This window comes from Erpetoichthys calabaricus, chromosome 9 (assembly GCF_900747795.2).
Source record: "Erpetoichthys calabaricus chromosome 9, fErpCal1.3, whole genome shotgun sequence".
NCBI lineage: Eukaryota > Metazoa > Chordata > Cladistia > Polypteriformes > Polypteridae > Erpetoichthys > Erpetoichthys calabaricus.
This window is the reverse complement of record NC_041402.2, coordinates 114,261,996-114,285,280: the sequence shown is the minus strand read 5'-3', so window position 1 is coordinate 114,285,280 and position 23,285 is coordinate 114,261,996. Positions and strand designations below refer to the sequence as shown.

The following is a 23,285-nucleotide window of genomic DNA, read 5'->3' as shown; positions in this document are numbered from 1 at the left end:
TCGAGGAGACTCTGGTCCACCATCCGGCGTCTCAGGAGGGGGAAGCAGTGCAGTGTCAACACTGTATATGCTGGGGATGGTGACCTCGACTCGGGACGCTGTGGGTCGGTGGGGGTAGTACTTCGAAGACCTCCTCAATCCCACTAACATGCCTTCAAATGAGGAAGCAGAGCCTGGGGACTCGGAGGTGGGCTCCCCCATCTCTGGGACTGAGGTCACCGAGGTGGTCAAAAAACTCCTTGGTGGCAGAGCCCCGGGGGTGGATGAGATACGCCCGGAGTTCCTTTAGGCTCTGGATGTTGTAGGGCTGTCTTGGTTGACACATCTCTGCAACATCGCATGGACATCAGGGACAGTGCCTCTGGATTGGCAGACCGGGACGGTGGTCCCCCTCTTTAAGAAGGGGGACCGGAGGGTGTGTTCCAACTACAGATGGATCACACTCCTCAGCCTCCCTGGAAAAGTCTATTCAGGGGTTCTGGAGAGGAGGGTCCGTCGGATTGTCGAACCTCGGATTCAGTAGGAACCGTGTGGTTTTCGTCCTGGTCGCGGAACAGTGGACCAGCTCTACACCCTTAGCAGAGTCCTGGAGGGTGCATGGGAGTTCGCCCAACCAGTCTACATATGTTTTGTGGACTCGGAAAAGGCATTCGACCGTGTCCCTCGGTGCATCCTGTGGGGGGTGCTCTGGGAGTATGGGGTACCGGACCCCCTGATAACGGCTGTTCGGTCCCTGTACATCCGGTGTCAGAGCTTGGTCTGCATTGCCGGCAGTAAGTCGTACCCGTTTCCAGTGACAGTTGGACTCTGCCAGGGCTGTCCTTTGTCACCGATTCTGTTCATAACTTTTATGGACAGAATTTCTAGGCGCAGCCAGGGTGTTGAGGGGGTCCGGTTTGGTGGACTCAGGTTTGGGTCACTGCTTTTTGTAGATGATGTTGTCCTGTTTGCTTCATCAGGCCGTGATCTTCAGCTCTCTCTGGATCGGTTCGCAGCTGAGTGTGAAGCGGCTGGGATGGGAATCAGCACCTCCAAATCTGAGACCATGGTCCTCAGCCGGAAAAGGGTGGAGTGCCCTCTCAGGGTTGGGAGCGAGATCTTGCCTCAAGTGGAGGAGTTCAAGTATCTCGTGTTCTTGTTCACGAGTGAGGGAAGAATGGAGCGTGAGATCGACAGGAGGATCGGTGCAGCGTCTGCAGTGATGGGGGCTCTGCATCGGTCTGTCGTGGTGAAAAAAGAGCTGAGCCGTAAGGCAAAGCTCTCAATTTACCAGTCGATCTATGTTCCTACCCTCTCCTATGGTCATGAGCTATGGGTAGTGACCGAAAGAACGAGATCGTGAATACAAGCAGCTGAAATGAGTTTCCTCTGCAGGGTGTCTGGGATCTCCCTTAAAGATAGGGTGAGAAGCTCAGTCATCCAGGATGGGCTCAGAGTAGAGCCGCTGCTCCTCCGCATCGAGAGGAGTCAGATGAGGTGGCTCGGGCATCTGATCAGGATGCCCCCTGGACGCCTCCCTGGTGAGGTGTTCTGGGCACGTCCAACTGGGAGGAGGCCCCGGGGAAGACCCAGGACACGCTGGAGGGACTATGTCTCCCGGCTGGCCTGGAAACGCCTCGGGATTCTCCCGGAAGAGCTATAAGAAGTGGCCGGGGAGAGGGAAGTCTAGGTATCTCTGCTCAAGCTGCTGCCCCCGCGACCCGACTTTGGATAAGTGGAAGAGGATGGATGGATAATAAAATAACAGCGTCAGCTTTTAAACTTAAGCTCAGAAGGATATGAGACTCAGACACATGCCAGATGCACATTGGACCAGGGTTTAGATTTAACTCTTACACTATCCATGGTTAAATACCATATTTTTTGCTCCATAAGATGCGCCTGACCATAAGACGCACCTAGGTTTAGAGGAGAAAAACAAGAAAAAAATATTTTGAACCAAATTGTGTACTAATTTATTTAATAAAATATAGCAGAATAATATTTCAACCATGTAAAGTCAACAGCGGTATTAAGAACCATCATCACTGTCCTTAACAAATGAGGAGAGACTTTAAGGTTCAAGTACTCTTCTAGGTTTCTGGAAACCCCAAGAACTGCTCATCACTAGTGTCAGAATTTATTAAGTTTGGTTGTTTACAATCAGTTTGCAGGAGCACGTACCTATCATGCGGCATAACCTGTCCAAAGTCACCAGGGGACAAAGCACGTTTGGACCAATGCTCCCTGAAGTTATATCGCCAGTCTAGTCCCATCTCTATTTGTAATGCCACAAAGCCCTTCATCTCGTCTTTTGTTGTGGGTTTCCATTTTGAAAAATGAGAATGCGGTGCAAGTGTAGCCCGCGATTCAAAAAATTGCTCTGCATACCTGTTTGTTTCGTCTTGACAGTTGCTGAAAGGCAGCCTCAGCAAAGAACAGCCTGAAGTAGTCCAGTGGCTGGTAATCTGTCGTGTCTAACAGCAAGCCGTGCTGTCTTGTGAAGTCCGATAGCTAGTTTGGCTCCCACGGATCAAGGTCTGGCTATTCCTCCCACAAGAACCTTGCCGTAGGTGCATCGGCTGTGCGAATGCGTTCAGCTGGCAGCCAATCAGCTGGGGCAGCATCGGCTGGTGTCTGATCAGCTGATGCCAGTTCCACACTCTCTTGCTCGATCTCCTGATCACTGTCAACAAAATCAGATTCTGAAAAATCAGTCTGACTCAGCAATAATGTGCAAAAGATTGTCTGAGTATTTTGTTTTCTGTACTCGCTTTGCTCCCTAGTGAGATGTTGATGCCATCTTGCCTTTGTTTACATTTCTTTGTATTGCATAACTCACACACACACACGCAAGGATTAGATTAGATGTCGAGTCAAGGAGTCTAACATTCCTCCAAGCAGAGAGGAAATGCCTGTAACGTAACGGTGAGTTTTGTCTCCATTAACAGCTGATTGTTGCCCTCTACCCCTAGATGTCGACTTTTATCAGATAATACAAAATATTTGCTTCATAAGACGCATAGACATTTCCACCCCTCTTTTGGGGGAAAAAAGTGCGTCTTATGGAGCGAAAAATACGGTAATTAAAAAAAAAAAAAAGACAAAACTTCAAATATATCAGTGAATACTAATTCAGTCAAGGTAAAATTGATATTGAATCAAATCAGTACATCAGTGCTGATACCCAGCCCTATTAGTTTTGCAGAAGATAGTTAGAAGATACAGGAAACACATAGTAGCATCTAATTATATCCTGAAAAATTGCATTTATTTTCCTGTGTGTTCTTTTGTCTTTGTTTTATTAGTTCTGTGTATTGGATGGGGAAAGACTCTCTGGTTGTATCAATGACCCTCTTTGCAGAGAACCGCCGTAGACTTTGTGAACGGCTCAGAGTGAATCCAAATGTTCCCAGGAAGTCTGTGGTTGTCCTGCAGGGAGGAGAGCAGACCCAGAGATACTGCACTGACACTGATAATATATTTCGACAGGTATGTTTTTTTTTTTTAATTTTATGATTTATTCCATCTCTGGTTCATCCTGAAATGTGATATTCTTATTACAACTAAGAGCAAAATTGTCAGAATTTCAGGTTCAGCAAATGTTCATATTTTTTTATTCTGTTATAACTGATATTTAAATTTTGGAATGACCATCCATCCATCCTCTTCCGCTTATCCGAGATCGGGTTGCGGGGGTAGCAGCTTGAACAGAGATGCCCAGACTTCCCTCTCCCCAGCCACTTCTTCTAGCTCTTCCAGGGGAATCCCGAGGCGTTCCCAGGCCAGCTGGGAGACATAGTCCGTCCAGCGTGTCCTGGGTCTTCCCCGGGGCCTCCTCCCGGTTAGACATGCCCGGAACACCTCACCAGGGAGGCGTTCAGGAGGCATCCTGAACAGATGCCTGAGCCACATCATCTGACTCCTCTCGATGCGGAGGAGCAGCGGCTCTACTCTGAGCCCCTCCCGGATGACTGAGCTTCTCACCCTATCTTTAAGGGAAAGCCCAGACACCCTGCAGAGTAAACTCATTTCACCTGCTTGTATTTGTGATCTCTTTCTTTCGGTCACTACCCATAGCTCATGACCATAGGTGAGGGTAAGAACATAGATCGACTGGTAAATTGAGAGCTTTGCCTTACGGCTCAGCTCCTTTTTCACCACGACAGACCAATGCAGAGCCCGCATCACTGCGGACACCGCACTGATCTGCCTGTCGATCTCACGCTCCATTCTTCCCTCAGTCATGAACAAGACCCCGAGATACTTGAACTCCTCCACTTGGGGCAGGATCTCGCCCCCAACCCTGAGAGGGCACTCCACCCTTTTCCGGCTGAGGACCATGGTCTTGGATTTGGAGGTGCTGATTCCCATCCCAGCCGCTTCACACTAAGCTGCGAACTGATCCAGAGAGAGCTGAAGATCACGGCATGATGAAGCAAACAGGACAACATCATCTGTAAAAAGCAGTGATCCAATCCTGAGTCCACCACACCGGACCCCCTCAACGCCCTGGCTGTGCCTAGAAATTCTGTCCATAAGTTATGAACAGAATCGGTGACAAAGGGCAGCCCTGGCAGAGTCCAACTCTCACTGGAAACGGGTTCGACTTACAGGTGCTGGTCATAAAATTAGAATATCATGACAAAGTTGATTTATTTCAGTAATTCCATTCAAAAAGTGAAACTTGTATACAGTGATCCCTCGCTATATCGCGCGTTGCCTTTCGCGGCTTCACTCCATCGCGGATTTTATATGTAAGCATATTTAAATATTTATCGCGGATTTTTTGCTGGTTCGCGGATTTCTGCGGACAATGGGTCTTTTAATTTCTGGTACATGCTTCCTCAGTTGGTTTGCCCAGTTGATTTCATACAAGGGACGCTATTGGCAGATGGTTGAGAAGCTACCCAACTTACTTTTCTCTGTGTCTCTTGCGCTGACTTTCTCTGATCCTGACGTAGGGGGTGTGAGCAGGGGGGCTGTTCGCACACCTAGACGATACGGACGCTCGTCTAAAAATGCTGAAAGATTCTCTGCACGTTGCTACCTTCTGTGTGCAGCTGCTTCCTGAAACGACATGCTGCACGGTGCTTCGCATACTTAAAAGCTCGAAGGGCACGTATTGATTTTTGACTGAAAAACAAACTCTGTCTGTCTCTCTCTCTCTCTCCCTGCTCCTGACGGAGGGGGTGTGAGCTGCTGCCTTCAACAGCTTTGTGCCGCGGTGCTTCGCATACTTAAAAGCCAAACAGCCCTATTGACTTGTTTGCTAGAGATTGTTTTCTCTATCTATGTGACATTCTGTGCTCCTGACACGCACTCCTTTGAAGAGGAAGATATGTTTGCATTCTTTTAATTGTGAGACAAAACTGTCATCTCTGTCTTGTCATGGAGCACAATTTAAACTTTTGAAAAAGAGACAAATGTTTGTTTGCAGTGTTTGAATAACGTTCCTTTCTCTCTACAACCTCCTGTGTTTCTGTGCAAATCTGTGACCCAAGCATGACAATATAAAAATAACCATATAAACATATGGTTTCTACTTCGCGGATTTTCTTATTTCGCGGGTGGCTCTGGAACGCAACCCCCGCGATGGAGGAGGGATTACTGTATTAGATTCATTCATTACACACAGACTGATGTATTTCAAATGTTTATTTCTTTTAATGTTGATGATTATAACTGACAACTAATGAAAGTCCCAAATTCAGTATCTTGGAAAATTAGAATATCAATTAAGACCAATGCAAAAAAAGGATTTTTAGAAATGTTGGCCAACTGAAAGGTATGAACATGAAAAGTATGAGCATGTACAGCACTCAATATTTAGTTGGGGCTCCTTTGGCCTGGATTACTGCAGCAATGTGGCGTGGCATGGAGTCGATCAGTCTGTGGCACTGCTCAGGTGTTATGACAGCCCATGTTGCTCTGATAGTGGCCTTCAGCTCTTCTGAATTGTTGGGTCTGGTGTATTGCATCTTCCTCTTAACAATACCCCATAGATTTTCTATGGGGATAAGGTCAGGCGAGTTTGCTGGCCAATCAAGAACAGGGATACCATGGTCCTTAAACCAGGTACTGGTAGCTTTGGCACTGTGTGCAGGTGCCAGGTCCTGTTGGAAAATGAAATCTGCTTCTCTATAAAGTTCGTCAGCAGCAGGAAGCATGAAGTGCTCTAAAACTTCCTGGTAGATGGCTGCGTTGACCTTGGAACTCAGAAAATACAATGGACCAACACCAGCAGATGGCATGGCACCCCAAACCATCACTGACTGTGGAAACTACACTGGACCTCACACAACGTGGATTCTGTGCCTCTCCTCTCTTCCTCCAGTCTCTGGAACCTTGATTTCCAAAGGAAATGCAAAATTTACTTTCATCAGAGAACATAACTTTGGACTACTCAGCAGCAGTCCAGTCCCTTTTGTCTTTAGCCCAGGCGAGACGCTTCTGACACTGTCTCTTGTTCAAGAGTGGCTTGACACAAGGAATGCGACAGCTGAAACCCATATCTTGCATACGTCTGTGCGTGGTGGTTCTTGAAGCACAGACTCCAGCTGCAGTCCACTCTTTGTGAATCTCCCCCACATTTTTGAATGGGTTTTGTTTCACAATCCTCTCCAGGGTGCGGTTATCCCTATTGCTTGTACACTTTTTTCTACCACATCTTGTCCTTCCCTTCGCCTCTCTATTAATGTGCTTGGACACAGAGCTCTGTGAACAGCCAGCCTCTTTAACAATGACCTTTTGTGTCTTGCCCTCCTTGTGCAAGGTGTCAATGGTCGTCTTTTGGACAATTGTCAAGTCAGCAGTCTTCCCCATGATTGTGTAGCCAACAGAACTAGACTGAGAGACCATTTAAAGGCTTTTGCAGGTGTTTTGAGTTAATTAGCTGATTAAAATGTGACACCAGGTGTCTTCAATATTGAACATTTTCACAATATTGTAATTTTCCGACATACTGAATTTGGGACTTTCATTAGTTGTCAGTTATAATCATCAACATTAAAAGAAATAAACATTTGAAATACATCAGTCTGTGTGTAATGAATGAATCTAATATACAAGTTTCACTTTTTGAATGAAATTACTGAAATAAATCAACTTTGTCATGATATTCTAATTTTATGACCAGCACCTGTACTGCCAGCAATGCAGACAAAGCTCTGACACCGGTTGTACAGGGACCGAACAGCCCTTATCAGGGGGTTCGGTACCCCATACTCCCAGAGCACCCCCCACAGGATTCCCCGAGGGACATGGTCGATTGCCTTTTCCAAGTCCACAAAACACATGTAGACTGGTTGGGCAAACTCTCATGCACCCTCCAGGACCCTGCTAAGGGTGTAGAGCTGGTCCACTGTTCCGCGACCAGGACGAAAACCACACTGTTCCTCCTGAATCCAAGGTCCGACTATCTGACGGACCTTCCTCTCCAGGACCCCCGAATAGACTTTTCCAGGGAGGCTGAGGAGTGTGATCCCTCTGTAGTTAGAACACACCCTCCGGTTCCCCTTCTTAGAGGAGGACCACCACCCCGGTCTGCCAATCCAGAGGCACTGTCCCCGATGTCCATGCGATGTTGCAGATGCGTGTCAACCAAGACAGTCCTACAACATCCAGAACCTTGAGGAACTCCGGGCGTATCTCATCCACCCCCGGGGCCCAGCCACCAAAGAGTTTTTTGACCACCTCAGTCCCAGAGATGGGGGAGCCCACCTCCAAGTCCCCATGCTCTGCTTCCTCATTGGAAGGCATGTCCCAACGTTCCGAGTTGAGGTCAGCAGCGCACCATCCCCACCATATATAGTGTTGACACTGCACTGCTTCCCCCTCCTGAGACACCGGATGGTGGACCAAAATCTCCTCGAAGCCGTCCAAAAGTCGTTCTCCATGGCCTCCCCAAACTCCTCCCACGCCCGGGTTTTTGCCTCAGCAACCACTGAAGCCGCATTCCGCTTGGCCTGCCCGGTACCTATTAGCTGCCTCCAGAGTCCCACAGGACAAAAGGGTCCTGTAGGACTTCATCTTCAGCTTGATGGCATCTCTCACCGCCGGTGTCCACCAACGGGTTCGGGGATTGCCGCCACAACAGGTACTGACCACCTTATGGCCACAGCTCTGGTCAGCCGCCTCAACAATAGAGGCACGGAACATGGCCCATTCGCACTCAATGTCCCCCACCTCCCTCGGGACGTAGTCAAAGTTCTGCTGGAGGTGGGAGTTGAAGCTACTTCTGACAGGGGATTCTGCCAGACGTTCCCAGCAGTCTCTCACAACACGTTTGGGCCTACCAGGCCTGACCAGCATCCTCTCCCACCATTGAAACTAACTCACCACCAGGTGGTGATCAGTTGACCGCTCCGCCCCTCTCTTCACCCGAGTGGCTGCAAGTCCAACGACACGACCAGAAAGTCGATCATCGATCTGAGGCCTAGGGTGTCCTGGTGCCAAGTGCACATATAAACACCCCTATGCTTGAACATGGTGTTCGTTATGGACAATCTGTAACGAGCACAGAAGTCCAATAACAAAACACCGCTTGGGTTCAGATCGGGGGGCCATTCCTCCCAATCACGCCCTTCCAGGTCTCACTGTCATTGCCCACGTGAGCATTGAAGTCTCCCAGCAGTACGAGGTAGTCCCCAGAAGGTATTGTTATGTTCGGTAATTTGAGGTTGATGACGGCAGATATTCAATGATAGACACCGAGGCCAGAAGTTATGTTAACTGCACAGTAGTCTTTTTACTGAGAACGTTTTCCGTAACCACTTGTCCAAAATATCTCTTAACCCTACTGTGGCGCCCCCTGCTGCCTGGGAATACTACCAATCATTATTACATTTATTTCAATGCATAACAAGTATGCCGTCTAGCACCTCCTCCTGGGACTCCAAAAAGGGTGGGCACTCCAAACTGCTGTTTGGCGCATACGCACAAACAACAGTTAGGACCTGTCCCCCCCCACCCGGAGGCGGAGGGAGGCTACCCTCTCGTCCACCAGGGTAAACCCAAATGAACAGGCTCCAAGTCGGGGGGCAATAAGTATGCCTACACAGCTCGGTGGCTCTCGGCAGCTCTCACCGGGGGCAACTCCAGAGTGGTAGAGAGTCCAGCCCCTCTCAAGGAGATTGGTTCCAGAGTCCAAGCTGTGCGTCGAGGTGAGCCTGACTATATCTAGCCGGAACCTCTCGACCTCGCGCACTATCTCAGGCTCCTTCCCCTTCAGAGAGGTGACATTCCACGTCCCAAGAGCCAGCTTCTGTAGCCGAGGATCGGACTGCCAAGGTCCCCGCCTTCGGCCACCACCCAACTCGCACTGTACCCGACCTCCTTGGCCCCTCCCATAGGTGGTGAGCCCATGGGAAGGGACCCACATTGCCTCTTCGGGCTGTGCCTCATCGAGCCACACCTCCAGCCTGGCTCAAGAGGGGGACCCCGGTGACCCGCGTTCCGGGCGAGGGAAAACGCCGTCCAAATTTTTTCTTCTCCATAGGAGGTTTTGTTGAATGACTATTATCTTTGTATTTATTTATGCATTTTTTGACCTCTTGTTTAATTCACATACAGTGATGCATCATAATCCTTGTCTACCTTATTTCTTACATTGTTTCTTGACTAAACCTTAATTTTTTGTAGTTTCTAATGTTCCAATTGAGATTTAGTTTTTGAACATATTTCTGTAAATTTTTCTGATGAGTATTTGCACTCCATTACCCTGAATTCTTCATTAATTTGTTTTCATCATGGCTGTATGGATGTTTACAATATTCTTATATTTCATTAAATAATTTTGCCTGCTTCGTATATACTTGATTTATTCTGGCATTTAGTATTTTTAAAAGTCTTCTGTTGTTGGCCAAAAGATCATCCATTCCAGTTCTTAATAATTACTTTCTGCCTGTGCCAGCCATCCTCATGTGGATAAAAACAGTTGTTCACATCAGATTGTAGCTGCAACTTAACTGGAACATAAACTCAGCAAAACCAAGGAACTGGTTATTGACTTTTGCCACACTAAAGGGCCTTTATGTCCAGTTGTTATTCAGGGAATGGATGTAGAGGTGGTCCACTTCTACAAATACTTGGGTGTCAACATGAATGACAAGATGGACTGGTCTTGTAACACAGAGGAACTATATAAGAAAAGGGAGAGCAGACTTTTTTTTTCTTAGGATGCTGCATTCCTTTAATGCTGATAATGACGTTCTTTACATACTCTACAATTCTGTGAGGGCCAGTGTGATTTTTGTATGCTATGGTGTGCTGGGCCTGTGTCATCAATTCAAGAGATTACCACTGAATCAACAAAGTATTTAAAGGGCATATTTGGTTTTGAGATGCACTCTAGATCAGCGGTTCCCAAACTGTGGTACGTGGTAAGCCTTTTCCGGTGGTACGCATTGCGGTCCCTGAAATTTAATTTATCTGTGCAAAACCCTTTATGACAAGCCTGTTGTGAGCAAAAACCAATGAAACAGTTTAAATACAATAATACGTGGATTCCAAAATTTCGTGTAGTGTGAAATTTCGTCATCTGAATAAATAAAACCTATTATTCGAATCAGTATTTAGTTCATTTAACGCTACCATAATTCCGTTTCGCGGAAGTCAACTTCTACTTCTTCACTGTTTGAGCTTTTGGTCACTAGATGAAAGCACAACGCCGACCCTATTTAGTCTTCGGTAACTCTGCCTCACAGAAACCACTTGCATTTGTTGTTATACGTGCACTGCCGCTGTATCGCATCATAGTTACTAGATCTAAGCACAAAGCCGATACCATTTCATCTTTGGTAACTGCGTCACATACAGGCCGAAGGCAGGATTTAGTTTCGGGGCGGAATTTATCAATTTATGTACATGCACAATTTTTTTCATTAATTTTATGCATAATTTCTTCCAATTCTTTAACTTTTCAGATTTCAGGGCGGTTGTAATCAGTGTTGTGAATTTGTTGTATATTACCTAATTAAGAATTAATCATTCATTGCAGTACTTGCTGTTTCATTTTTTTGTTAAAAAAACTCACTTAACCTCAGGTGGTACTTGACGTCCAAAAGTTTGGGAACCCCTGCTCTAGATCACCTGGAGGTAGTAGCGAAGGAGAGAATTAAAATAAAAGTGAGTGGTATTAAGAATGAGGCTGCACTTCCTCTCTGTCAAACACTAACACTGAGTACTTTTAGCCAACTAATTATTTATCAGAAATGTGTCAAGAACACTACCAGGGCTCCTTTTGTATGTCCATTATAATGCCTCACTGTGACTGTAACTGCCAAGTCAGAGTTTTTTTTTTTTTTTTCTTTCTTTTTTGTCATTCTGGTGTGTGTTCAGACCATGAGTGTGTGTGTCTGTGTGTGTGTCTGTGTCTGTGTCTGTCAGTCAGTCAACAGTCCGTGATAATGAATGGAAATCGATTTAAAAATTTAGAGGAGTAAAAACAGAGCATAATTTGGAACTTTATTATTTCATTTAATTTATTTACTTGGCGGACGCCTTTATTCAAGGCAAATTATACTAGGGCACATTTTACTTTATTGACAACCTTTGCTGCTTGCTTTTGGTCATACTAAAGCCTCTGTGTTGGTAGATGGCAAGCCAGAAGTTTTCTTGTTCCTGTAACAACAAGTAAGATAATTCTGTTGCTGCCTTTTACCATCAAGCATTCATGGGAAAAGTGATGGCTACAGTGCTTGGCTAACATTATACCAAGATGTGTGTGACTCCAAAGATAATTGACGTAGGTGAAAATAGTAATTATGTTTAGCAAAAATGAGATGCCACACCGAACAAGTTTCGTCAGAAGGCTTACTGCTGTGGCTATGAGGCATGATTGTGTGCGCTGCTGTGTTTACAATCTTAAATATTTACCTTTTTCCAAACCGAAAATTCAGTGGTATCATTCAGAAGACTATATTGGAGCTTCATACAGGAGTAAATGTGGGATGCTTTTGTTGAAACTTGCTTGGTGCCTGTGAGCATGTTACCTTTATTTGAATGTGGAAATATATCTTTAATGTAACTGATCTGACAGTGCACAAGCACTAGCTGTCTATCACCTCCAGAGATCTTTGGTCTGCTTGATGACTCGCAGATAGGTTCAGACAGTTCAAATATTGGGCTCTAAGCATTGTTTGTTTATTGTTAGCAGATGTTAAAGCAGTGGCACTTTTAGTCTGGTGCTGGAGATTTTCTAAGTAGTTTATCATTTCTCAAAGATAAGTTTTATACTTTCAGAGGAATCAAAAAATATGAAGGTTTTGCCATGGCTAACAATTTGAAAATATGATGTCATTATGTCATAGCTTAAAAATCCATCCTTCACATGCACTGTATGGTTATACAGCCTTTGTCACTTAAGTAAAAGGGGATATACTTATGAAATGTCTAGTAGTGGAGGGACAGGGATATGTTCATAATTGAGGATGAGCTATACCCAGTCTTAAGATGAATGCATTATTTTAATTATTACAGAAAAAAAATGCTGTTTGCCAGGTACCATGATATCTCTTGTGGTGGATTTGGGCAATAGATTTTGTAACAGCACAATACAGCAAAGGCATATTATCATATATAAAATTTGCTAAGTCTATGGCAAGCAAGACGTGCGCAAGACAGAGCTATGCCCGCCAACTCACAGGGCCCCGCCCACCAACAATTCACTAAGCAGCCGACCATGGCACGCAAGACAGAGACCATGGGATATGCACGACAGAGCCCCGCCCGCCAACTCTAACCCTCCTCCCAAGTCCACCCTTGCTCTCGAGGCACGCAGCACCTCACCAAACACCGCCTCGGTCACTTTCGTCTCTGCTACAGTCCACATGCACATCTGAGCCACGTTGACTTTTCATTGTTCTTTCAGGAAGTGTTCGCCCATCAATAAATAATTATGCAGCGTATGCTACACCGCCGGTTGGCTAGTTAAATGTATTGCTGCTGTTGAAATATTCTGTGTGTCTAAACCAGCAAGACATACTTTCATAAGCCTGAATGTTTAGAAAGCTGATTGTGTTTTGACCTTGATTATAGATCTGCTGAGCAAATATGGAATTTTAATGTAAACTATTAAGTTTCCAACATTTATCTACTAAAATGCCAACAGTTATTTTGTACCTAGTAGTAAGAGAACTTGCTATATTTCCACATGCAGAAGAACGCATGCCAGGAGCACTTCACAAGAGCAATAATAATAAACGCAAGGCACTATGATGGTAAAAAGCTTTTCATTAGCACCCCATTGGTAATGAATACCCATTGTTGGCTGAATACTGAAATTTTACTCAGAAATGAAATGCACAATTAGCTGTGTAGGATGCTGTCACTCCAGTTTATGCATACCTTAGACCAGGGGTCCTCAATCGCAGTCCTGGAGGGCCGCGGTGGCTGCAGGTTTTTGCTTCAACCCAATCCATATTACTAACCGAGAATGCTAAACCGGATGGACGCAGGGACATCCGGCCATGGGCCGTAGCCGCAAAAAGACGTACTGCGCAGGCGCCCCAAGAAATGAGGCGCTGCGAGAGGCGGACAAGACCACAGAAAAAAGGAGTGAGCACAGAAAAAAGGAGTCAAACGCAGGCGACGCACACAGTGCCGCACGAGCAAACCCCCCCCCCCCCCACACACACACACACAAGCAACGGACGGGACACACACAAAGAGGACGATTCAACAAGCCCCTGGCACACAAAAAAAAAAAGAGCCCGCAAACCCACCCCACCCACACACACACACACACAAGCAACGGACGGGACACACACAAAGAGGAGGATTTAATCCCATTGCACACGAAACGGGACGCACACAAAGAGGAGGATTCAACAAGCCACAAGCACACAAAAAAAAAGAAGCCGCGAGCACCACACAAAGCCCATTGGACACAAAACGGGACAGACTACGGACATAGCACACGAAACGTACACAAAAACGACGATTCAGACACACGACCACAGTAACATAAATAAGAAATGACACACACAGCCCCATTTCTAAATGAACTGTACGTATTAAACATACGTCATCTCAACACGTTCACAATATGCAGCATAGGTAGATCTCATTACAATGAGGCACTATTAACCGTTCAACCGCAGAAAAGGCTCCATATTAACAGTGAGTGCGATCCTCCTTATTACTTATCCATATTTCTCACGCTCAAGAACAAACAAGTCATGAATTCACGATCACAGGTACAAAACGATACCGCTCGGATAACGGGACCAAACACAATTCACACTATGCAGCATAGGTGGATCTCATTACAATAAGGCACTATTAACCGTTCAAACGCAGAAAAGGCTCCATATTAACAGTGAGTGCAATACTCCTTATTACTTATCCATATTTCTAGAAGAAAAAATGTCTCGGCTCCAAAAGCTCAAAGCTCAACTAAAGCTTCTAACTAACGATGTACCTAAAAGTAAAAACTTTATGAACTGCATTAGATCCTACAATAGTTCATTTGCTTTTGCATCTACCGGAGTCAATATCAGGCCACCAAAAGGCAATGGCCCATACTGCTTTCGCATATGTGCACAAATACTGCATCGCATTGGAACAGTGCACCCTGAAACAAATCAACAACGCAAATATGCACAAATCTACATCCTAGATCCACATGACGCAATCTATCAATCAAAGTGCTGCATCGCAACAGGCACGGATTCAAAACGAAACACCTCCCGTCTCAGACATACGTTAACGGCAAGGAAGGCTACAACGGGCTTCTCACACAGCACAGGCAAATCGATTACAGCTCCAAAACAACACGTCCCAAATACTACACATGCAACAACGCGCCTCTCAAACGGCACAAGCAAAACATACACCTGGAAAATTCATTCGGATTAATGAATGTCATTTGCAATCATTGTCATTCAGTTCACTTCCCTGAAGAAACAACTGGCAATACAAGTAATACATTTACACGTTGTTGTCAAAAGGGTCAAATTAGACTGCCTCCTTTACATTCATATCCTGAATATCTACAGAAGCTTCTAACTAACGATGTACCTGAAAGTGAAATCTTTATCAACTGCATTAGATCCTACAAATCGGTATCCACTATGAACATTAACGGTGGCACTGCACGTGACATCCGTCTTGCAAAAATGTTAATTATTGATGAATGTACAATGGCATCCAGTCACTTACTCAACACCATTCATAAACTTCTACAAACGTTTATGAATAATAATATTCGCTTTGGAGGAAAGGTACTTTTATTAGGAGGAGATTTTAGACAGTGCTTAGCTATTCTTCCACATGCCATGCGCTCAGCTATTGTTCAGTGCACCTTAAAATACGCAGACAATTGGCCTTGCTTTCAAAAGATACAGTTAGTAAAAAAGATACGATGTCCAGAACCAGATCAGAACAATTGCTTATTACAACTGGGAGATGGTACACTCACCAATACAGATGGACTTCACCCACATATTATTACAATTCCTCAAGCCTTTATCTGCGACGACTTAGTTACAGAGAGATTTGGAACAGCAATCTCATTAGACCAAATGCCCCTTTTAACACAACGCACTATATTATGTCCAAAAAATATTAATGTGGAAAACATAAATACCCAATTCATTCCATTACTTCCTGGAGAGACACAACTCTTTCTACGCTCTGACAAACTTGACTCTAATCACAACAATAACCATCTTCATTGACATTACAAGTTCTGACCTGGAATTACCTTTTACACTTAAACGGCGTGTACAAAGAAATTTTCAAATAAACCTTTACACTGTGCCACACACTTTATTGTTTGCTTTCTATTTGCATCATCTACACCTTCACACTATTCTATATCTCATTCATACATCACACTCTTTGTCATTCCCAACACCAGGGGTTGGCGAGCGAAGCGAGCAGGGGGCGGAGCCCCCTAGTTGCTTAATAAGAAGCACTTATTGCACAAGTAACACTTCTGCTTCACTTTAGTTGTCTCGTTTGTTAAGATTTTGAACCCTTATTGCTTATTTTAGTCTTAAACAACTATGTTCTTGGTTTTTAATTGCTCCTAATTAGCAATAACATGCAAATGACAAAAGAGACCAGCATTTCTCCATTTAGCTTGTTTCCATTTACACCTGTGTGTATTTATCATTCACTATTGGGTTTAATTAAATACTTGGAAGGAAAGTGAAGAGAAAAAAGTGAAGGACTGAGAATTACTCATCCATTTTATTCTTCAAATTATTTGAATGATATCCTTAGAAAGGGGAAGAAAATCCAGGATATGAGAATTACCTGACATAGCAGAGTTGAAGCACTAATAAGCCATGAAATTAAATTATTGGCAAGAATTGCTTTCTAACTAAGCAACCAGGTTAGAACAAAAACCTGCAGCCACTGCGGCCCTCCGGGACTGTGATTGAGGAACCCTGCCTTAGACAAAATTATATCATAAATGGATACGTAATCTGTAAACAAAAGCTACACCACCTTATACTTCTGACCAGAATGGCTGCTTTTCATGACGCATACGCATTTCTCTGTGAGAGAACAGAATATGCCGAATTACTTTCTGTAGCAGTGCTGATGCTAACTTCATCATCTGAACAAAGGTTGAAATTTCTTACTTAGTTTGCCACATTTTCTCTGTTTTGCTTGAGCCCTTTTGTTATGGGCATAAAGCTTTGTTTTCTTTTGTGTTTTCAGAGTGGATTTACGCTAAATGAAGAACACTAACTAAAAGTGTTTCTTCATAATGTGAATTAACACTAGAATTACCAAAGCCTACGAAAAAACTCGTAAATCGTCCCACCTTAAATCCTTTTGCACCTCTCTGTCAGCATCTTTTGTCTTTTAAATGTGTCGATAAGCAGCAAGCAGCCTGCTCTCACATATCCCCCCCAATGCTGCACAAGGTTTTCTCAGCCGGTGTAAATGTATGGTACTTGTAAAGGTTATCGTTGTTTTTTTTTTTTTTATTCAGTTTTATTCTCCCAGTTATGTTCACACTTCCCCTCGATCTGACAATGCTATTTTCACATAAAGACGCACTATAGCAGAGGTGAACTCAGATGATGACGAGGGTTCTGCATCAGAGAAAGCATGCATGTCGCACTTTTGCCATCGCTGTACTTTGTATATGTAAACCAGATGCTCTGCAGTCTACTTGTGACTTTACGCTATAGGAAGTAAGTAAATAAATCAAGGTAAATAACATTCAATCTGGCTTTTATATACTGTAGCAACCGCACAATATGGATACGCGATTCCTACACTTCACCACCCGTACAGGGGGTGGACGATGTTTGAAAGCATAAGAGCACAACCATATTCGGTCCTCGTCCCCTCTTGCCACGATCCCCTTCTTAACAATTTGCAGCAATAAAACACAACAGGAAATGGAACAGAAAAAATATATTAACAGGTGCTGCTACATAAACTTAACCGGTGCTTGAGTGCTCCTAAGTGAACCCCTTCCCCAGACACCCTCCATGGCGCCCCGTATACTAAACCCCCGGTTTGACACAGAAAAACGAAAAAGAAAAAAAATAAATAATGACAAAAAAATGTTCTTTGATAATGCAAACGATTAGTTTCACTGAGTCCAAAGATATAGAAAACACGAAATCCTGCAGTTAGTTCCTCCTGGAAGCAGGAAACACAACCGTCCTTTAGCGGGACGGCTTCTCCGCGGACTATCACGAAAACGAAATTCAGGAATCCGACTCACCAGACGGGAGCACCCGGAGAACACCAGACCCTGGCCTCTTCTTGGGGATTCGTCCTTAAAATATTTCTTCGGGGTGGCCACCCATGAAAAGCAGACGTCCCTGGGTGAAGTAAAATCCTGAATAGTTCTAGAGCGTAGACAGTCGCCGCGATGCCTTGAAAATTGTGTCTTTGTTCTTCCTCCTTACTTTCTCCTTTCTTTCTTGTTCCGCCATTCCCCTTAAAAAGAGAAAGTTTCCCGCCGAAAATCCTTGCCTCTCTCAGTTGTTATGGCAACCATACGCCGGCATCAGGCAGCTGGAAAGTGTACTCGGGCGGGATCCTCCCAGAACGGGACGTCACCAATGGTGCCTGAAGGGCTATTTAAAACACCCTCCCAGTCAACATTATGAAGTGACAGACAATTCAGAAGGCTAACCCGACTGTCCGTTATGTAGCCTTGCTACATAGTTCCCCCCCCCACAGGTTTCCCCAAGGGGGGACCGAAATATGGCTTAATGCTACTTACATTAACCGTATCTATTTTAGACTCAGAGTTAGTCCCTTTCTGTACCCGGTAATTATTCGGTCCAAGCTGCTTTAAAATAATAGCTGGTCCTACCCATTTGGGTGCAAGCTTAGAGGAAAATTTACGAGCAGCATCAGACAAGTAATGAGTACGAACCCAGACCAAGTCTCCCCCCTCGTAGTGCACTTTCCGGTGACGGGCATTATAATACTTGGCTTGTCTTGAAGTTGACCTCACTAACCTAGCCTGTACCTTCTTTCGTAACTCCTCTAGAGTTTCCAGCGTACGATATTGAGAAGTATCTGGCAAAGGGACGGATTCCACTAACCGATCAAGTGGTATCTGGCAAAGGGACGGATTCCACTAACCGATCAAGTGGGCCTTTGATTTGACGACCTAGGGTAACCAGTGCAGGAGTTTCACCCAATGCCTCATGCTCTGCTGTGTTAATGGCAAACCGTAATTCAGGAAGCCATTTGTCCCAGTCTTGATGACGATCTCCCATGTAGGATGCCACCATTGTTTTCAGGGTCCTGTTTACCCTCTCTGTTAGATTGCTCTGGGGATGGTATGCTGTTGTCAATTTTCGTTTTACCCCCCAAGCTAAATATAATCTTTCCATGATTTCACTGGTGAACTGTGGCCCACGGTCCGATACAATGAACTTGGGGACCCCCCACCGAGTAAAAATCTCATTTTTTAAGAGGGTGCAGATCCGGTGAGTCTTAGCATCGGGCAGAGCAAAAAGCTCTACCCATTTGGAAAAATAGTCCACTACCACCATCAATATAGTTTTCTTGGTGGTAGAAGATGGCAGTGGTCCCATCAAGTCGACTCCCAACATCTCCCCTGGCTCCGAAGGAATCATAGATTGAAGCTCCCCCGCTGGTTTACCAGGTGGAGTTTTATACTTTTGACAGACCTCACACCTTTTAACGTAGTCCCACACATCTCTGCGTACCGATGGCCACCATGCCCCTTCTAGTAACCTCAGTAGAGTTTTTAACTTCCCCAGGTGTCCACCAAAAGGGCTATCGTGATAATAATGCAGGAATTCATGTATATATTTTTCTGGGAGTACCAGTTGGAGCTTGGTGCCCCCGCTCTTAGATGGCACGGATCTGTATAGCACCCCTTGCAGCTCCCTGAAATGAATGCGGCCAGGTTCAGCCTTAGCAACACTCTCTCTGAGCTCCAAGCAGGCCGGACAAATCTCTTGTGCTTGTGCTATATCCTGTAAACTTAAAGGCAGGGCACACCACTGGCTTTGTGCCATAGCCATACACACCACTCCAGTCATCTCTGGTATTCTTGACAAGGCATCGGGAACAATGTTGCTGCATCCCTTCCAGTAAAAAACTTTAAAAGTAAATGATTGAAGGCGCAATACCCACCGGGTAAGGCGTGATGACACTTTGGGTTGATTAAAAATATACGTCAGGGCATTGTGATCCGTATATACTTCGAATTCCACCCCTTCTAGAAAATGACGCCATTTCTCTATTGCCCAAACCACTGCTAAACACTCTTTTTCAGAAGCTGAATAGTTGAGTTCAGGGCCTCTCAGACTCCTAGATGCATAGGCAATCACTCTCTCCATTCCATCCATATTTTGCGTGAGGACTGCCCCGAGCCCTACATTGCTGGCATCAGTGTGTACTTGGTAAGTTAACTGTTGGTCTGGTTGAGCCAGGATGGGCGGGCATTGCAGTGCTGCCTTGAGTTGGTCCATTGCCTCCTGACACTCTGGGGTCCAGTTCCAGCAAATGTCTTTTTTCTTCAAGTGGTTGAGCGGGGCTGCTATGTCAGCCATCCGTGGGATAAACTTATGATACCAGCCCACAAGACCAAGAAACCTTTGCAAACTTTTCAGATCAGAGGGTGGAGGGTAGTTTTGAATAGCTGAGGTTTTCTTAGGATCAACCTCAACGCCCTTTCCTGATACTACATGCCCTAAAAAATGAATCTGTGGTTGTGCAAGGCGACACTTCTTCACATTTAATGTTAGTCGGGCTTGCCCCAGCCGCTGAAAGACAAGGTCCAAATCCTGGAGGTGTTGGTGAAGGTTAGGGGAGAAAACAATAATATCGTCTATATAGACAAAGCATATCTTCCCGATCAACCCACGCAAAACCTGCTCCATCAAACGCTGGAAACTTGCACCCGCATTCTTCAGGCCAAAAGGCAGGACCCGAAATTGGAACAAACCTTCCGGAGTGGAAACCGCAGTCTTATGTATGCTGCCCTCTGCCATTCGCACTTGCCAATAACCACTGCGTAGATCTAATGTACTAAAGATGGCTGCTCCGTGCAGGGATTCCAAAATTTCCTGTACCTGAGGCATGGGGTATGCATCTAAGAGTGTCTTGGCATTAAGTCCCCTGTAGTCCACACAGAATCTGTATGTACCATCTGCTTTCTTTATCAAAACTACAGGTGCCACCCATGCTGACGATGAAGGCTCAATGATCCCTTGTTCCAACATCTTGCCGATATGTTCTTTAATAATCCCTTTTCTAAGGGGCGAGACTCACCGGAACCTCGTTTACCGTATGGATGTCGTGTGTAACCACCTGTGTTTCCCCCAAATTCTCCGTCCATACATTCGACCATCGGCGAAGCAGAGGTTTGACTTCATCCAGCTGGTTTGACACAATATCCGGATCTTTGGTCTCGCAGGCCTCCACCTCTGCAGCATAAAACCCCAAGTATGCCCCATGCAGTTCTTCCCGGACCTTTGTAACAAAAGGATGTTCCCCACTGCCTGGCACCAAGTATTTTCTATGGTGGAAATGAATGGTCATCTTTACTGCAGTGATAGAGTCTAGGCCCAGGAGCAAAGGCAATGACAGGTGCGCATCCTCTAGGATATAGGTTTCCATCCTCCAAGCTACATTATGGAGTAAATACCTCAGCGAGACCTTACCCAGGGCCCGGTGCTCAGTCCCATCGGCCATAATAAACTTAATGGTCGAGGTAGCCAGAAGTTTTTCGTTCTGTCTGGCTATTTTGTTCCACCAGCTTTTCTGCATCAATGTGAAATGGCTACCTGTGTCTACTACTGCGTCCACACACCAGCCTCGAATATGGACTGGGAGCACTAAGAGGGTAGCTGCCTCAGTCTGTCCACCTTTTGATTGCTTAGCTGCCTTGGTGGTTTGGGTTTCCTTTTTACTGGCATGAACTTTCTCCCAGTAGCCCTTGTTAGATGCCCAATCACGTTCGACTGCACACCCGACCTTTACCAAACCATCCACGGTGGTCACAATCCCTCTCAGTCCCAAAGCCAAACGGGGGTTACAGGCATTTAATATTCGACGCACTACTTCCTCTTCCTTCATCTTGGGTGGCCATCTCAAACATAGAGCCCTATAGTCATAGGCAAAATCTCGGATGCTTTGTGTTGGAGTTTGAACCATGAGCCGAAGTTTTTCTTCTAACTCAGTCTCATAATCTTCTGGAAGAAACGCCTCCAGGAATTCCTTCTTAAAAGCATCCCAGGTGTGGATTGACTGTTTGCTTGCCTGCCACCAACTTTTCGCAGGACCCTTCAAAGAGGCATTAATCACCCCCAAAAGTTCATCTTCCCCCATTGGAGCAACAGACAGAAAAGCATCTGCCTGTTCAATGAAATTAATTATGTCCTCCGAGGTATACGACTCTCCCAATTTAGGAAACTCCATGCGAAGGGACGGTACGGCTGGCGGAGTATACGAATGCACCGTGCGGGCTGCCTCCCGGGGAGTGGAATGCGCGTTCACTGAACCAAAGGAACGCAGATTATTCCGCACTTCGCGCCGAAGATGTTCCTTCCATAGCTGATCACGCCTCTCCAGGCATTGCACAACATCCCACTCCAGCCCAATAATCTGCTCCTCCACATATTCTCGCAGTTTTTCCATCGAGTCATCTATATAATTTAGCAAAGCGTCTTCACGGGATAAGGTGCTGTCAGCCATGGATGAGATCCGCTCGTCCAGCGCTTCAATCCGCTCCGTAATCTCAGCAAGCAGGGGCGGAGTGCCATCGTTATGCGCCTCATCAGATCCGGGCAAATCACTCAGGTACATCGATTGAAGCAGGCTCGCTCTCTCTCGGACGGCCGAATGTGCCCTCACCGTTACGTGGCGGCTACCGGCTACCACTTCCTCACACAAAGAGCCACTCGGCGGGGCGATCGCCTGCCCCGATTGCCCTAAAGACATCATGGATGATTAAAGGATGATTTTTAAAGAATGGACTAAAAGGAACCAAAATATGACAGATGCTTATTATACTTCCTCAGAGAGGGCACCACTCTGTAGCAACCGCACAATACGGATACGCGATTCCTACACTTCACCACCCGTACAGGGGGTGGACGATGTTTGAAAGCATAAGAGCACAACCATATTCGGTCCTCGTCCCCTCTTGCCACGATCCCCTTCTTAACAATTTGCAGCAATAAAACACAACAGGAAATGGAACAGAAAAAATATATTAACAGGTGCTGCTACATAAACTTAACCGGGGCTTGAGTGCTCCTAAGTGAACCCCTTCCCCAGACGCCCTCCCTGGCGCCCCGTATACTAAACCCCTGGTTTGACACAGAAAAACGAAAAAGAAAAAAAATAAATAATGAGAAAAAAATGTTCTTTGATAATGCAAATGATTAGTTTCACTGAGTCCAAAGATATAGAAAACACGAAATCCTGCAGTTAGTTCCTCCTGGAAGCAGGAAACACAACCGTCCTTTAGCAGGACAGCTTCTCCGCGGACTATCACGAAAACGAAATTCAGGAATCCGACTCACCAGATGGGAGCACCCGGAGAACACCAGACCCTGGCCTCTTCTCGGGGATTCGTCCTTAAAATATTTCTTCGGGGTGGCCACCCATGAAAAGCAGACGTCCCTGGGTGAAGTAAAATCCTGAATAGTTCTAGAGCGTAGACAGTCGCCGCGATGCCTTGAAAATTGTGTCTTTGTTCTTCCTCCTTACTTTCTCCTTTCTTTCTTGTTCCGCCATTCCCCTTAAAAAGAGAAAGTTTCCCGCCGAAAATCCTTGCCTCTCTCAGTTGTTATGGCAACCATACGCCGGCATCAGGCAGCTGGAAAGTGTAC

General features: G+C 45.5%; 1 protein-coding gene across 1 annotated transcript in view; it reads left to right on the top strand.

Annotated features, from left to right (window-relative positions):
* The window catches only part of pepd (peptidase D), a 347,373-nt gene that overhangs the window by 38,046 nt on the left and 286,042 nt on the right, over positions 1-23,285 (top strand). Inside the window, exon 2 of the mRNA XM_051931543.1 lies at positions 3,288-3,471. Within this exon, the coding sequence (XP_051787503.1) occupies positions 3,288-3,471 (184 nt within the window). The remainder of the gene's footprint in view (positions 1-3,287; positions 3,472-23,285) is intronic.